Source organism: Dendrobium catenatum, unplaced genomic scaffold (genome assembly GCF_001605985.2).
Source record: "Dendrobium catenatum unplaced genomic scaffold, ASM160598v2 fragScaff_scaffold_853, whole genome shotgun sequence".
In the NCBI taxonomy this organism is placed as follows: Eukaryota; Viridiplantae; Streptophyta; class Magnoliopsida; order Asparagales; family Orchidaceae; genus Dendrobium; species Dendrobium catenatum.
Window position 1 is genome coordinate 3,777,460 of NW_021319315.1, and position 17,200 is coordinate 3,794,659.

The 17,200-nt window shown below is 34.1% G+C and overlaps 1 protein-coding gene and 1 pseudogene across 1 annotated transcript; one reads left to right on the forward strand and one right to left on the reverse strand.

The window, feature by feature from the left end:
- Positions 1–392: 392 nt before the first annotated feature.
- Positions 393–8,452, reverse strand: LOC110097205 (annotated as a pseudogene).
- On the forward strand, positions 8,399–10,382 carry LOC110097209 (pentatricopeptide repeat-containing protein At1g10270-like). The gene has a single exon (XM_020823469.2). The coding sequence runs from the start codon at positions 8,466–8,468 to the stop codon at positions 10,230–10,232; it is 1,767 nt and encodes a 588-aa protein (XP_020679128.2). The 5' UTR covers positions 8,399–8,465; the 3' UTR covers positions 10,233–10,382.
- The last annotated feature ends 6,818 nt before the right edge of the window (positions 10,383–17,200 follow it).

Below are 17,200 nucleotides of genomic sequence, written 5' to 3' on the forward strand. Positions count from 1 at the left end.
CTAGTTAATACAGGTAAGAAAGATTAATAAATGAGCATAGCTCACAGCCTCGTAATTCTATCTTTTCTAGACACACGCTACTAATCTGTACTACTTTATACTCTTCTGATATGAATGATTTGCATCGCAATATCAATTCAACACATAATGAGTTACAATTTCTCACTAATTTCTCCAAACTCTGGATTTAACTTACAAATCATTTCTAGGTGTAAAATGAAAACGAATAAAAACAATGGAAACCCCGCTCTCCATCTATACAATTCCTCCCTCTCCACTGCTTCCTAATTCCTTAAAATGAAAAAAAAAAACAAAAAAAAAAATAGAGCAATTAAAAGTACAGCATAACAAAAAAATTAACTAATCAAAAAGGGGAAAAAAACTCACAAACCCTAGTCGCAATCGACCTTAAGATCCGACGGCGGAAGAAAAGAATCCATCGCAAGGCCATGCAGATTGAAATCGGCCTCCTCAATCATCCAACACTCCTCCAACCGGCGCTTATGATTAACTGATCCCTCCCCGTATCTGAACAGAGTGACGACGTTTCGGCCACTGTGAGCGATATTGATGCCATCAATGTAGCGATAGTCGTCGATGATGGATTCCATAGAAATTTTCCAGAAGATGGAAGAATCGTTATTGATGCTTTTACAACTGATGTGGGTGGAGGCGGCGATGCGGCCGCAGCCGGATTTCATATGGAGGAGATGGGAGTCTTTGAGCTGCATAAGGAGGCCAGTGCGTTGGCTAAAGTAGCCCCAAACGGTGTGGAGGATAATGTCGAATTTGGATGCGCTGCGGGATTTGAGGACATTTGCGCTGACTTCGAGCTTTAGAATGAAGCATTCCTCACCGTTCACGATTTTTTCGCCAATACAGACTGTGTCGACAAAGAGATTTGCCGTTGAGCGCAGGTCTAGGCCCTGTAATATCGTAGTAGTCAGAACTACCGTGCATAGCTTTTCAAAGTTATAAGAAATAAAAAAAAATCTAAATAATTTTAATGCCACTTAATATCTAAATTTTTTTATTTTTATTTATAAGTATTATAATTTATAAATTACATTAATGTATATAATCTATAAATATATTGTTAGAGTTTATATTTTTTTTCTATAAGCATAATGTTTATGTTTCATCTGGGTCAGTTTTCATTCTGCTTTCTAAAAAATTTTCAAAGAAATGCTAAAAAGCTGATTCAGAAATCAATAAAAATATTGTTCCAAATAAAATTTTAGTGTCCACCCAAATAGATTAGAGTAATGATGTAATTGAGTTAAAATTATTTATAAATTGGATTAGACTCAATTTCATAAACGACACAAAAGCTATGCTTAATAATTTAAAGGAACAACTTTTAATTAATTCTAAGATGACCTTAGAGGTTTCTCTTTCAAAATTATTAATGTAAACTTATTTAAAATCAATTAGAATTTGAGAATTTAAGTATAAAATTACTAATAGTATTTAGAGCTTTTCTCTCCTACTTGACTTTGTTATTTTCTTATTTGTATCTTAGGAGAATTAATTCCTCTATCTACTAAAATATACATATGATAAACCCTATCATTTAAAGGTAAGTGCCTAAAGTATATAAAATAGCGGACATAGATTTGTTAGAGCAAATACAAGTGAAAGAGGAATTTCCTTCTCTATGAGATGAAAGGAATTTTTCAATTAAGGTGAAGAAATCAATAAAAAAGTATGATATATTAGTTACAATTCAAAGAAATGTTCATGTTACAAGCTAAGAATAGGAACCTAATTGTAACTCTCATATACAAATTGGATGTTAAATTAAAAGAATATTGAAAAGGTCAATAAAAGCTCACTAGGTATGTAATCAATGAGAAGTTGATTAGATTTTATTATAATTTGAAGCTAAATACGTTCATTTCGAATATGAAGAGAGACAATGATATTGATTTATCATATAAATAGGATTGGCAGTATTGTGAAAAAGCTATCACCCAGGTAAGAGGGTCCACCAAAATATCCTTTCAGAAGTTATCTTCTTATTTAGTTGTACCACACGAAAAAAAAAAATTAAAGGTATAATCTTCAACTTTATAGTAAAAAATATTTCAATTATGTTTATTTTTCTTTGATTGTTTATACTCAAGGCCTTAAAAGTACATGTCAATCTACATTAAGTGTGGATTGAAATTTTCTAAACACTATAAATTCACCTAATGATATTTACAAGTTAATTAAAAAATATTAAGTTGCATGTACATTGATAAGTAGAGTAAGGGAGTCAATATGAATTGTTAAAAACTTGGTGTTCATTTATAATAGACATAATAATATTGCCAATGATTTATCAAATCTTTTTAAAGGCATATTATGGAGCTTATAATTATCATGTAGCAATGAATATCATGATAAAGTTTAAAATTGATAGCTTTTATGAGAAATATCAATTGACAAGGCTTATATAAGGGTTATATTATATATAAATTTGACAAAATGCAAGTTAAAGATTCAACCATAACTACTTATCTAAAGAATAAAGTAGCTTTGATCCCTAAAACCTATACAAATTAATGATAAATGACATTGTTGAGAGCTTTAATAATATTAGCAACAATGCATGCTCCAATCCACAACTATTTTATTATTATTATTATTATTATTATTATTATTATTTATCAGGAACACAATATAGAAATAGCTCTTAGATATACACAACATTGTTTTGAATGTAAAAACAATACTAGCAAATAAAAATGAAGATGATTCTTCTATAATGTTGAAAGTTTGATTGTCTGGCCCATTAATAAACTTGAACTACATGTCCATGATAATTACCTTAGTGGTGATTTTGATTTGTGGGAGCATACATGTACATGCAATTTTGTGTCGATATTGGTCTCCCAAGCGAATATATGTCAATTGCAATAAGGAATCAAGGTGTATATATGTGAGATTAGCTTCATATGTTAAAATATATATCTAGTTGAAAATGATGACACCTAAGAGATTTAAGAAGAAATAAAAAGCATTATTTTGCTAATCACAATTATGGAGCTGAATAGTGATCTTCTAGGGAAGAGTTAAAGGCCCTCAAAGGGAGGAGATAGATGCAGCCATGCAGGGCAATGTAGTGTAGCCAATTGGAAGAAGCTATGCCATACCCAAGATACTTATAGGATCAAGTGCACATCATTTTTGTAACAATATTTGCTTTGCTCTTCTTCTTATTGCAATAATATTGTAATTATTTAGATTTAATATAATTGTCATAGTAATATCATTTATTTATCCTGCATTGATGTAATACTTGGAGTTTTAATGAATTATACTTTCACTACATTAAAAAAAGAGATTTATGGAAATATTGAAAAAATACTTGGTCGAAAATTATGGTTGTACTTCCAACAGAAGAACCATCAAAATTTTATTTGGTGATTTTTGGTGGATTGGTACGACAATAATCTCACACTTATTTTTGACATACAAGTTTGCTAGAAGTAAGTAAATAATTTTTCCCAAACCGTCTTCTTCCTCCCATTTGTGTTGTAATAACCTGATATGAGAAGAGTCAAACCGTATGGCTGAACTAACCCGGATGTCATTCCACCATTAAGGAAAGATCCTTCCTTTAAGTGTTGAATCAGAACTTAGGACATTGCAAGACGCAAGCTTGAGATAGAGAGAGATGCAATGAGGAAGAGAGAGCAGCAAGGTTGTGATCCATTGACAAGTAGGAAATTGAAGAGTCAAAATTCGATAAAAACCTATTGTGAAATGCAATGTATTACGCATGATAGAGAGAGAGAGAGAGAGAGAGGATTGGACATGTTTCGACTCTATATTTAATTATGAGTTGTGTGTGTGTTGTTAAGCACTATTATTGAAATATAATATGTATATAATACAAGCTTGTGTGTTTAATGCTTGTAAATGTCTACCTTTTTATACATACCTACTTATGTTACCATCTCATGTTAGCCTGTCCACATATTACTATCCACCAACTTACAACCTACTTATTATCCCCTACTACCACCACCTCGTTATGTAGGGCCTTTTACATATACAGAATAGTGATGTATGGATGTTTAAGAAGGTTCAGATGGTCGTATGCATATTAAGCTTGACAGTGACACGCATATATTCACATCCGATTAATTTTTCTTATGTTGACAATTGTATTTTAATAATATAAAATAATTTTTTAAAAGGTTTAGTTCCCCTAAACAGGCCATATATAAAATCAAAGATATCATTGGGAGCACGTTTGATGCTATTTATATTTTTTGTGGGAAAAAAATCCATATATGTTCGTGATATGTATGTGATATCATGAGTTTGATGTAAAGATATTGTAAATCATATAATAAATTCAATGATTGAGTATGTTCATATTGTAATCCTAGCTTATTTTTAAACTACAAAAAGATTCAGGATGCTTCCTCGACGTAATGACAAAATTAAGAACACATTTGAGAAATAAAATTCAACTTGTCTACATGATAAATTCTCCAATATTTGAAAGTCGGGCAAGTGATTATCATGGATAGGTGAGGGCAACTAGCTAATTTATACATATATTGGAGAATCCCTATTTATACAAAAAGAGGGAGAAAATAAATAAAATCAGATTTTTGATTGTGTAGGTTTAGATAACTCCTTCATAAGTTAGCTATATTTCATAAATTTATGAGGGCTATATACGACCTCATGATTCGTAAAGTCAATATTCTTTATGCGAGGAATCCTCTCTTGAATTAACACAACACTCAAACTATAATTAATGGTCTCAAAAAGGAGGAAGAATATAAAAGAGGGTTTATGGATTAACTTACAAGTTTTTGCATATGAAGCTCAATCCTCTACTATGGTAGGATAAATTATTTTGTGCAGAGTCTGGACGAGACAACCTTCTGGTTTACTGAGTATATACTACACAAATGCTAAGTAAAAAAAATTACTAACTATTTGTTTAGTATTTACTGAATATACGTACTCAGAAAATCGGACAGTTGCCTCTTCTGAACTCCGCACGTAATAATTTCTCCCACAGCAGGCTTTACAAACAACACCATAAAGAAAATTTGTGAGTACTAAGGTTGTTGCATTAGCGGAAAAAATGAATGCACACATATAGATAATGCAAGCTAAGATGCACGCATGTAGGCAATTAATGCAAATTGAGATGTAAGCACCAATGCAAGCTAAATTATAAAGCTTTGAGTCAAAAACAAGAGCAAGCAGCTGAGGAGAGTGAGTGTATAAAAATTGATTGTTTCTCTTGTATTTTTATTTGCTTGTATAAGTTCAAGATGTTAAAAATAATTAAACAATTGATGTTCTAACTTTTTGATAATTTAACTGCTTTTCAAATGCACATTGTTTAGATAAAAATTCTAAATTGTTAATATTAATAGATGCAAATACTTTGTGGGAATAAAATGTGTGAACATGTTTTAGTTTAATGTAATTTATATTGTTTGAGATGAATAATTGCTTATAAATATTTTTTTTTTCAATATTGATATAGATTTTCAGTTCTTTTTTTTGTGAGAAGTGATGATACAGAGTGTTCCGACACAAAATCAATAAAAAAAGATGCATTTGAGGTTAGAATTTTGACGTATATTTTGCCACTAGATTTATAAGCAATTTTCTGGCAACCAAGGCTGTTGAAAATTCTAGTAGCCATGTTTGTCAAAAAACTGTCGATAATTCCGACGGATAATATGAGCTAGTGACTTGTAGAAAAAAAAGAAGACTGATTTTTCTTGGCTAGTATTTCCTTCGAAAATTTGTCGAAAATTACTTTCAGTGGAAATTTATGTATCGGAAAATGTTTCCTATGGGGATTTTAGCTTTGGATATTTATCAATTGGAAAATGAAATTTCCAACGGAATTGTACGCATTCCCAATGAAAATTTTCATCAGAAATGAGAGTTTTTTCCTACAAAGTTTTGGTTTATAATCAACTTTATCTATCTTATAATTTATTTTGTCGAAGTTATTGTAATAGCTCTCTGTTGTATTATAGCTATTAGATTACACAATTTTGTAACTACCTTATAATCAAATGATCTCAAGGCACACCCTAGGTTAAAAATTTCTAAATTAAAATTCAATAATTTTGATTTCATCAAGCTTACAATCAAATTGAATATCTCAAGAAGATGAACACAATGACATCAAATTTAGTTCAATCCAAGCTCAAATGAGCCCAGATCATCGAACCAAAATAATCTTGGAAGTTTAAAAACATTAATTGAATAATCAAATGATATACAAATATGACATACTTATAGTTGAATCGACGGCTCAACAATATGAATCCAACAAGCCTAAGATTGTTGAATCCTGACATCATTAAGGCATTTAAATGCTTGATAATCACTCTATGATCAAGAGAATCACTATGAGCTATTTGATAGAACACTCCAAATCTACCCTGGATCTTATCCATATTTATTGAGGATGCCACTCCAAAAAAATTATAAATAACCTCTCATTGTTCGCATGAGGGAGGAGAGAAAAGCTCTGGAGCATGAAGAATCCCAAATCTCCGCCCCGCACCACCACTAATAAATACGTGCCACCAAGGTGCCGCTGCTGAACCTCTAGTCGACCATCACCATCGGACCTCCATATGGAACCCACTAACGAGCCTTCCTCCATTCACTGTCACCCTCCAACTATGTATGGTCCCTTCATTGACTGTGGTCCTTGCAATAATTGTTGTCTGATTTACTACAGTCCTTCCAACCTTTGTTGCCCTCCAACTATGATATCTTTGACCATAGTCGACTATGGCCATTTCGATCACCATCATCCAACTGCGATCTCACGACTTTAAGGATCAACAAATTGTCCCGCACTCTCTCAAGAACAATAGTTATATATGTTGTTCTCAGACTATGTAATGTGCTTTTAACAAAATTACTTGCTACATTGAGTTAGCGCCCTCTTTCAAGGAAGGGTATTATTTGTAATCAACTACCAACACTAGTGGAATCCATTCAATTGGGCAAGAAGCCATAGCTTTTCCCTCTTTTTAGGATTTCCCACATAAAAATTCTAATGTTTTTTATGATTATTGCGCATCTCTATTTTATCTATCTATGTGTCAGATCTTCATACAAGACTCGAATGCTAAACTTTATATTTCTCTAACGTCACCAATATATGATTGAGATTGCTATGAAAATAAGATTAAATAATATTGGGATTTCCAGGATGCAATAGTTTGGACAAAAGTAAAACTTTTCATATAAAATATGTCATATGAGAATATAAGATTGACTATTTTTGGGTATGAAAATTGAAAAGCAACGTCATTGTAAACAGAACCTGTAGAGATCTCCGGAGAGGACGCGGCGAGCTACGCGAAGCGTGAGATTGCTCTGAGCAGGACTGGCGCCAGGCGAGCTTGCCATTCTAGCCCGCGCTCACCTTAGAGCTGGCCATAATGAGCTCGAAGAATCAGAGCTCGGGGTTCTTCTGCCACAACACGAAGCCCCCGATCTCGCCTTTGCCATTCCTTGTTATGGACGGAGGAAAGGCGGCGGCGGCGGAGTTATCGTTGCCCATGTAGAACTCTGACGAGCTCATCCGCACCTTCCCAACCACGTACATACTCTGCACCGCCGTTAGTGTTGCCTGACCGCCGGTCGCTGCTATGTATTGCTGTAGTATGTACTTCGCCGTTGAGGCTTGCTGCACATATAAACATGTAGTTTTTTATTTACTGTATATATAGGCATGGAATTGTTAGTACACACACAATCAAATATACATTACAAATACAAGTAGACATAAGGATATGAACCACATTATTTATTATTATCAAAAACAAAAACTCGTAAGCTCAAGTTTTAACATTGGGGTTGAGGGAAGCTAGGATCAAGGCTAAGTAGATGTGAAGAAAATTATGTTGTGAATGAAAGGGAAAGATAAGAAGAGATAACTATGGACTCACCAAATCCCTAGGAGATCAACCACCAAACTTCACCAATAAATAGAATAGCTACCAAACTTTTCCACATAAAATTTATATAAACAAAAGTATTTTTTATTTAGTAACTAAAAAATTTTTAAAGAAATTTTTTATTTATAGTCATTTTTTTAATACATCTACATTTAAGATAAAATAGATGAGAAACAAAATTAAGATATTATTAGTATTATTATTTTGGGTACATTTAGGCCATTTAAGATAAATTCATACACCACACATAAAGATTCAAATGTAGAACCTCTTAATTGAAAGTAACTCCCAACCAATAGGCCAAAGTGAACTGTGTGAATTAAGATATTATAGAATTACTGTTTTCCTTATCTGCCAAATTATGGTCCTGCTCCAATCCTGCTACGAACAGTCCGTTACTTAACCTAAGCCCGAAGAAACTCTTCCTCTAACAAAACTCATGAGTATTTCCTCAATCACAAAAGGGTTTCACAATCGTCCGGCACCATCATTAACGCTCTAATCATGCCCTTCTACCGCCGGCTTCTCCTCCACTTGGTCCGCTCCAATGCCGGTGAAACCCCCACATCCGCCAAATCACGGCCTGCCTTCCTCTTTTTTACGTCCCGCCACTCCGCCTTCTCCTCCCTCGAAGAGGCCGCAGCGGAGCGCCGCCGTCGCAAGCGCCAACTTCGAATCGAGCCCCCCACCCTCCGTGACTCCGGCGCCCCCCGCCCCACTCGCAACTCCAACTCCCCCCGCCTTCCCGACGCCACCTCCTCCCTCGTAGGTCCTCGCCTCAGCCTCCATAACCGTGTTCAAACTCTAATCCGCGCCGGAGATCTCGACGCCGCCTCGGCCCAAGCCCGCCACGCCGTCTTCTCCCCCATCAAACCCACCGTCTTCACCTGCAACGCCGTCATGTCTTCCATGCACCGCGCTCGCCGCTTCGACGATGTCTTCGCCCTCTTCCACTTCTTCTTTGCCCAGCAAAACATCATCCCCAACATTGTATCCTACAACATCCTCATAAACGCTCACTGCGACGCCGGCCAGGTAAATACAGCCCTTGATTTATACCACCATATCCTTCTCAATGCCCCGTTCACCGCCTCCACTTACACCTACCGCTACCTCATCAAAGGCCTAGTGGACTCCAGCCGAATTGCTGACGCTGTCAGCCTCCTTCAGGAAATGCTCAACCGTGGACATTCCGCGGATACTATAGTCTACGACACCGTAATCGCAGGTTTCATCGAGCTGAATGACATGGAAAAGGCTATTGAGCTATTCGACGAGCTGAGAGAGCGGTGTCTCGTCTACGATGGGGTAGTTCATGCAACTTTGATGAAGGGATATTGGAAGCTTGGAATGGATAAGGAAGCTATGGAGTGCTACCAGTCATTGCTCGACCGCCAGTTCAGGATGCATCCTGCGACCTGCAATGTTCTCTTAGAGACGCTTCTCCAGCACGACAAGGTCACAGACGCCCAGCAACTATTCGACCAAATGCTGGATGAGCACAAGCCTCCTGTTTTCATGGGTATAAATGCAGAAACATACAATATAATGATCAATCATTGCTTTAAGAAAGGGAAATTTGCAGAAGCCATTGAAGTTTTCAACAATACGGGATTAAAACCCCTGCCTAAGGATCTAGGACGCTACAATTACATTATTGGGATGCTCTGCAAAAATGGAATGATACAAGATGCAGTTCATCTGTTCGAAGAAATGCTGAGCCAAGCCATAGAACCTGATGCTGCCACCTATGGCTTCATCGTTGATGGATACTTAAGGGATGGGAGGATTGAGGATGCTATGGTGTTTATTGACAAGCTAGTGATTGGTGGAGAGGCTGCATTAAAGGCTGCTGTGGAAATCTGCAACATAATGGTTGATGAATTGGTGAAGGCCGGATGTGTGATCCAGGCTATGGAGGTGTTTAGAAAGATCGGGGTGAGTAGTTCAATGGCGAATGCGGCTACCTACCAGGTTTTGATGACTGGTTTGTGTAAAGTAGGGGACTTTGACGGTGCTCGGGCATTATTGGAAGAGATGGTGAACTGTGGTGTTGTTGTTAGTATTGAACTCCAGTCTTTTGTATCTGAGAATTTTGAGAAGGCAGGTCGTAGTGCAGAGGTAGAATTGCTGCTTGCGTCTAGTGCTGCTGCTTCTCCTCAAGCTACTTCTGCTCAGTGCGTTGAGGGCAAGTTTGCTCCTCGAGCCAGCTCCCAACAGTTTTCAGGTGACATTTTTGCTCCTTTGGCTAATCTGCAGGCAGCAGCTTGATTTATATATATATATATATATATATATAAATCAGAAGCAGCATTATTTTGATTTATAAGAAATGTACAATCAAACGCTCGTTGGAATTGGGGGTTATTCCCAGCATATTCATTGATAAAATTTGATTACCCAAGTGATTTAGTTTTTACAGATGATAGGACTACCAAGAATATGGTATAGCACATAAAAATTTTATATTTATATTAAAGAAAAGAACAAAAGTCAAATACCTAAAAAAACGCAAAATGTCCCTAAATTTTAAAGTGTTCAACACTGCTGAAGAGTAGTAATCATCCGAGATAGCTCCAAAAATGTTAGAGTTTGCTAATCATATGTAAATCTGCTGGTAATTTTAAGTTTTAGTACATTTGTCAATTGTTTAGAGGATCCTCATTTATCAAGATATATATATATATATATATTTTGGACATTTAGGCTAATTAAGGCAGACTCACACACACATCGCATACACAAGACTCGAATTAAAGATTTCTTAGTTGATAGTCTAAGCTCCTAACCAACAGATCAAGGTGACCTATGTTTATCAGAATATTAATTTTATAGATATTTTTGTAGGTTTTAGACTTTCAGGAGTAGAAGATAAAGTGCTTCGTTATGTTTTTTATTGTCATGTGCTTAGGATCTCACAAATTCCATCTTCTCTATTAGGGTTCTGGCATGCATAGCTTATGCCAAATATAAACAGTACTACTTGGTCTGTTATAAAATAGGTGTATTAGAATATCCATCATCTATGAATACAGATCGTTTCCAATTTCAAAGGTGCGTCTACCTCAAATATGGTTTTTATTTTGAGTGATTAGAATTGAATTTACCTAACATTTTTGAGTTCATTTTAGATTGGAGGACCTAATTTGATTCACCTAAAGTGAAATGGATCAAATGACTATAGAAGATAACCGTACAAATCAACCAACATCATATCGCACATTAGGTTAAAAGATCATATAGTTATCTCCTAAACTTTATCATTCATACAATCACTCAAAGTATAAAATTTCAAAAAAGAACAAACAGAATGAAGACAACTTTTACAATGAGGAGAAACATTCACACCAATACAGCACCATAAAATAAACATCATAATCATGGCTTGAACAATACTTAAGGTGGTTTTTAAAATATTACACCTCACTCTATAACCTCTATAAGGGCATCTCCAACCAAAAATCTCATTTTTCACTCCAAAATACAGTGAAACTAAAAATGGCTTGATTCATCTCCAATCGAACTCCATTTTGTGCCCAGGTAATCGTCTTTCTCCTTTGCGCGTTTCTTCGGCAAATCCGGTAGAAACAGAAGTCAAAAAAATAAAGCAGGTGTGGCGTGGCACTGTCCACTCGCAATCAAATTCCGGAAGTTTTGTCGTTCGGCTGGAGCTCGCGAGCGACGCCATTCATGTGTTTAGAGTTCGATTGAAGAAGGCATAAAGAGGACATGCTAGCTCCTGCGGTCACCTCCACAACTTTTTTATGCCATCTTGCACATTGCCTTTTTGTCACACTATCTCCACCTAGAAGGACGACCATCATGGCTACCTTCAATCATCTTTATAACTTCCATTTGTTGTCTCATACATCATATTTAGGTTGTATCATTATCTTCATTATATCCTCGCAACTCCTCACTCCCTGCTAGAAAGATTTGCTATCTCACCTTTAAAAGGAGGATTTACATAACTATCAATAGTTACCTCCGTGATCTTCTTGCATTGTCTCATTCATTGATCCTCAAGTTCTTCTCTCTACCTACAAAATAAGAACCGTCCTGACTGCCCTTAGTTACCTTCATGTCTTTCCTATATTGCCTTGCCCATCGCCTTAAGGTTGTTTCGCCTCTATCACCAAATGAAGGACAATCCTAACTACCCATAGTTACCTCTATGATTTTGTTTTACTTACTCGCTCATCGTCTTTTAAGTCATTCCATGTCTGCGTGTAGAAGGAATGATTTCTCCTCTTTAGCTTTTCCGTATAAAAAAGTTAGCAACCCATTCTTGTTATATTTTACTTATTTGATTGTATGAGTTGTCGTTCAAAGCTAGAGTGATTGGTATCTTTTTCTATGCTGACTTAACTTCGTACACAAACACAAATTTTTTTTTTTTTTTTTTTTTGTATTGTCTACTGTAATAATTTTATTTAATTTTGTATTAAAAGTTCTATTATAAAGTTTGTGCTTTAATCAATAAATAAAGTGGGAGTGAGAATATATTATTATTATTGTTATTAGTGACTTTCAATGATCATTTAAGAGTCATCATCTTCTACTCATCCACGTAATTCAGGTTATATGCTACAACTTGAATAACACCACAAACATTTTTTTTATGGGAGAACTTGTCGACCCATCCTCATGCGCACGGTATTAAGTTTTAAGAGCCGGCCCATTTTAATTATAGTGTTGATAGTCAGCCTTTTTTGCTTACATGCAAATGCCACATCATTCATCTTATATTAATTGTATCAATCTTGATTTCATTCATGCAATACAATATGAAATGCTTAAATCTATAGAATACAAAAAATTTTGTATATTAGTTTAAAGCACTAAAAAAATCATAATTTATATTTTAACATGTAAAATTCAATAATATTATAGTAAAAAAAAGTTCGAGAAGATCACATCTATCATATATAAAAGGTTACACAATAAAAGTTCAATAAATATGAAGAAAATACGTTTTTATCAATTTAAGAGATTAAATTTATCAATATCAAAATTATTGAAAATCATAGTAGGATTCACGTTACTTGTAACGATCAGAAGACTTTTTATAACTAAAGCAACAAACTAAAATGAACAAAACACAACTTTCTCTCTCTTTCCCTCTCTTCTTCTATGGCATGCTAAGCGCAAATAGGGAGCCAGAATGATTGATGTTAGTTTGTGCTTAGGATTTAGAATAAAAAATATATAAAAATATTATTAGTGGCTTAATGACCAGTGTTCTGACCCAGTGTCATAGTGCCACATGTTAAATCTAGAATTACTATAGAACAGAGACTCTAATGCCGCGATGATGATTTCTCGTGCCATTCTACTCTCAAGCTTAACACCGCAATGATATCAAGAATAGTGCTAAAGCAGTTTAAGTTCAAATAGAAATTTTTATTTTTATTTTAAAATACTTTTCATATTTTCATGTTGTTATAATCTACCCATCTTGAATAAATATCACCCTAAATATTTTCATGAGTATAAATAAATAAATTTAAAAAATAAAAGCAAATTCAATTCGTAAATTTTCTAAAATAAATTAATGAGATTCAAAATTAGTAAATAAACTTAAATTCATTCAATAATTTTCAAAATAGTATTGATCATTGACTTATCATTCATTGTATTAAGTCAATCTTTAGTTCAATCATACACTTATGTATATAAATCTTTCAACATGCAATGTAATGTTAATCTTACTCATTACAAGAGACTCATTATTCATAGCAATAAAAGTGAGAGAGTAAAATAAGCAAAATTTGTTGCAAATCTAGACCCCGATCTTGTGATTTTAATGATAAAAAATATTATTTATTTGTCTATCATGTTTTCTCCTTTTATTATTATTGGATATTTATTTTCATGCACTAACATTTCAGGTCTTCCGTATATCGTGCAAAGTGATCAACTCAAGCTTGAATAGAATAAGTTTATATTTTTTCAAGAGTTTGTATTTTTTATTTAATTTTTTAAATATATTTCTTGAGTCAAAGTCTTGTTTAAGGTGGATTTTAAACTTGGTGACCGTACACACACTAATAAGGGACCGAGAAACTAAATTTTAAATTTTTTTGAACTAATCATGCTATACGATCCTAATTGTATTGTACGATCAATTGATTTTAAATCGATTTAAATTGGCTATTTTTTAATTAATAAATTTAAACTAATCATGCTATATGATCCAGATCACATTGTACAATATGATTATTACAGAAATCCTTACCGCCAAATGGTTTAAAAAAGTTTTTAAAATTTAGTTTCTTTTAACTGATCGTACTATATGATCCATATCGTACTATATGATATTTGAAAATTTATTTAAATTAATCTCCATGATTAGTTAATTAAATCAAGTTTCAATAAATATGGTAAATCATACAAGACGATTGATCGAGATGAAATTCAATCATCTTGGATATCATATTGGACGAAATATTAATGCTTAACTAATCATACAATATGATGTCAATCTTACTAGACGAAAGATTGACCTTTGAAATAAATGTATAGTATGATGTAATTCGTACTAGACGTTTGATAGAGTGATATCTAATTGTCTCGGTGATTGTCCTGTATGAATTGAATGAAATTGAACTAATCATACCGTATAACAAGTACATAGAAATTAAACATTTCATCCCACAACTCTTCCATTTTACTGAAAAAAAAACCCAATATTTTAAACTAATTATCTTGTACGATCCTTTATCTACTGCACGAACAATGTCATCCAAATTGAAAAATTAGGTTTTTTTTTTTTAAGCTTGTTTAAATACTATCTTAAGAGACTCTTTGAGAGTTTTTAGCTATTGTATTTTTTGAATAGAGAGTTTTGAGAGAGATTATTAAAAGTTTTGGGAAGGAGAAGTGAGTGGTTGTACGTGAGGGAGGAGTGTGAAGAGATTCTACACAATTGCTCAGAGCAAGCTTTTACCTTGTTTCCTCCAAGTGTCTTGCTTGGTTTATTGGGCAGCTATAGGAAGAACTTTAAGGCCAAAGATTTTCAAGATTCTCTACTTTTTCCAGGAGGATGAAAAAGGAGTGCTAAGTTTTCTGCCTTTACTAGGAGGGTGAAAAATGAGTCGATGTTCTCTGCCTTCATTAGGAGGGTGAAAAACGAGCATGATTCTCTGCTGCATCAGGTTGGTGAAAATATTGTAAGGGCTTCTCCACCTAACTGCGGGGGTTAAAGAAGAGAGACTATAGTTTTTAGTACAATACTCGAACCACTATAAAATTATGATGTACTCATTCTATTTTTCTTTTACACACTTTTATTTTAGCATTTTAATTTTTTATGAATTAATTTTTTTTTGAAAAATTCATGTTGAGAATGTTGTGTTTGGTAGTAGATTAATTATATTGAATTAATATCATCATTGTGATTGTTATTACATTTATTAGCTTCCGTATTAGGTGATTTAATTTCTTTGAAAATATCAAAAAGAGTTTTTGTATTAAAGAAAATTTTAAAAATCTCAATTCACCCCCCTCTTGGTGTGCCGTGTGCAGTTCAATTAGTATCAATGCGGGTCTTGAATTGTAGATTTTAAAAATCCTCAAGAAAAGATAAAATAAAACAATTTGGAAATATGAATATTACGGAGGGTTATCATATAACTCGTCACCCGTTTTGGACAATATACTATTTGATTTCTGGAAAATTTGTATATATTCTTTTTGGGTTCCAAAAATTCCATTGATTGCTACCCGGCCTCTCCGTGTTTAGGAAAAGCTTTTATGAAATTTCACTTTTTGGAGAGAAAATTTTCTCTCTAGACCTAGAGAGAAAAAGTGAAGTATGAATGGGCTTTTTGGTGGAGGATGTGTAAGAGGGTTGTATTGGTGTGGGGAGTGGTGTTAGTGAGAGAAAATCTTCCCCTCTCTCTCTCAAATTTTAGAGAGATAAAGAGAGAGAGAAATTATTTTTCTCTCTAAGAAGGAAGATAAAGATTTTAAGGTGAGAGGGTGGTGTAAAGAGTGACGGAGGAAGTATTTGAAAAGAATTTTCATGGAATTTCTCTCTCTATGTCTAGAGAAAAATAGTGGAATGGGATGGGGCCTTTTAATGGAGGATGTGTAGAGGAATGTTTTTTATGAAGGGGGTTGTGGGATTTGAGGAATGTAGAGAGAGAAATCAGAATTTTAGGGTTAGGATTTTGGGTGGGTTTGAGGAAGAAGACTGTGAGTGTGTGTGAAAGGGATGAGGGTTCAGTTGGAGTGAGTGTGAGGAAGTTATGTGAGTGGGCTTAAGTGGGATGATGGATATTTTAGGAATTTTTTTCTCTTGTTTATTCCTCTCTCTTTATTATTATTATTATTAATTATATGATATATTTTTTTTTTTTACAAATTGTGCTTAGACTTGGTCGCCACATCATCGTTATCTTTCATGCACCTCATCACCTCAAATTATGCACACAATTTAAATTTTTGTCGATTGATGACCCCAATCAGTATGGGTGTCAATCTTAGCTATTTGTGTTGCTTCAAACATGTTGATTGTTTTTATTTTGCAAATATAGGCCATTTTGAAAATTTATGTTTTTGTTAGACATGCTTCAGATGAGTTATACATGACATCACATTCTTTTGATTTCAAAACTCACCTTGCTTGGTCGACTCAACCCTAACACTGATATTGAGGTAACACCCTACTCATTACAAGAATAGGGGAAACTCAACTAATTATACACTCAAATTCAAAATTGATGTTAAATTAAACAAATAATGAGTACAAAGTGAGGGATAAAATTCTACAAAAGTTTATCTTCAAAGTGATGGCAGAAAGTAGCAAGTTATAGTATTTTATAATAACTCAAATTCGCAAGAAGCAAAACCAACTTGCCGACCTTCTCTCTGAACAATAAATACCTAATGGGTAACAACTAATGAGGATCATAGGGCCCATAATTAAGTAGGAAGAAATCATGCTAATAGAGACTATCAACCAAACAACTTAGATAGATATATCCCATTTTGGTATATTCAAAGATACGAATGATAAGTATTTAAGTAGGTGACAAAATGAGATTTAAAATAAGAGCAACCAACTACTTAATAATTGGAATAGAATTATTTTGAAGATTGACAACTTTGCTAAACCTAAAGTGCATTTTTGGCTCACTCTAAGGAAGGATACAGAGGAATTCACAAGGAGGTGCCCTCAATGTTAGAAGTTTACTCCCATGTAATTGTAACCCTCTCACAAGCAATATCCCATC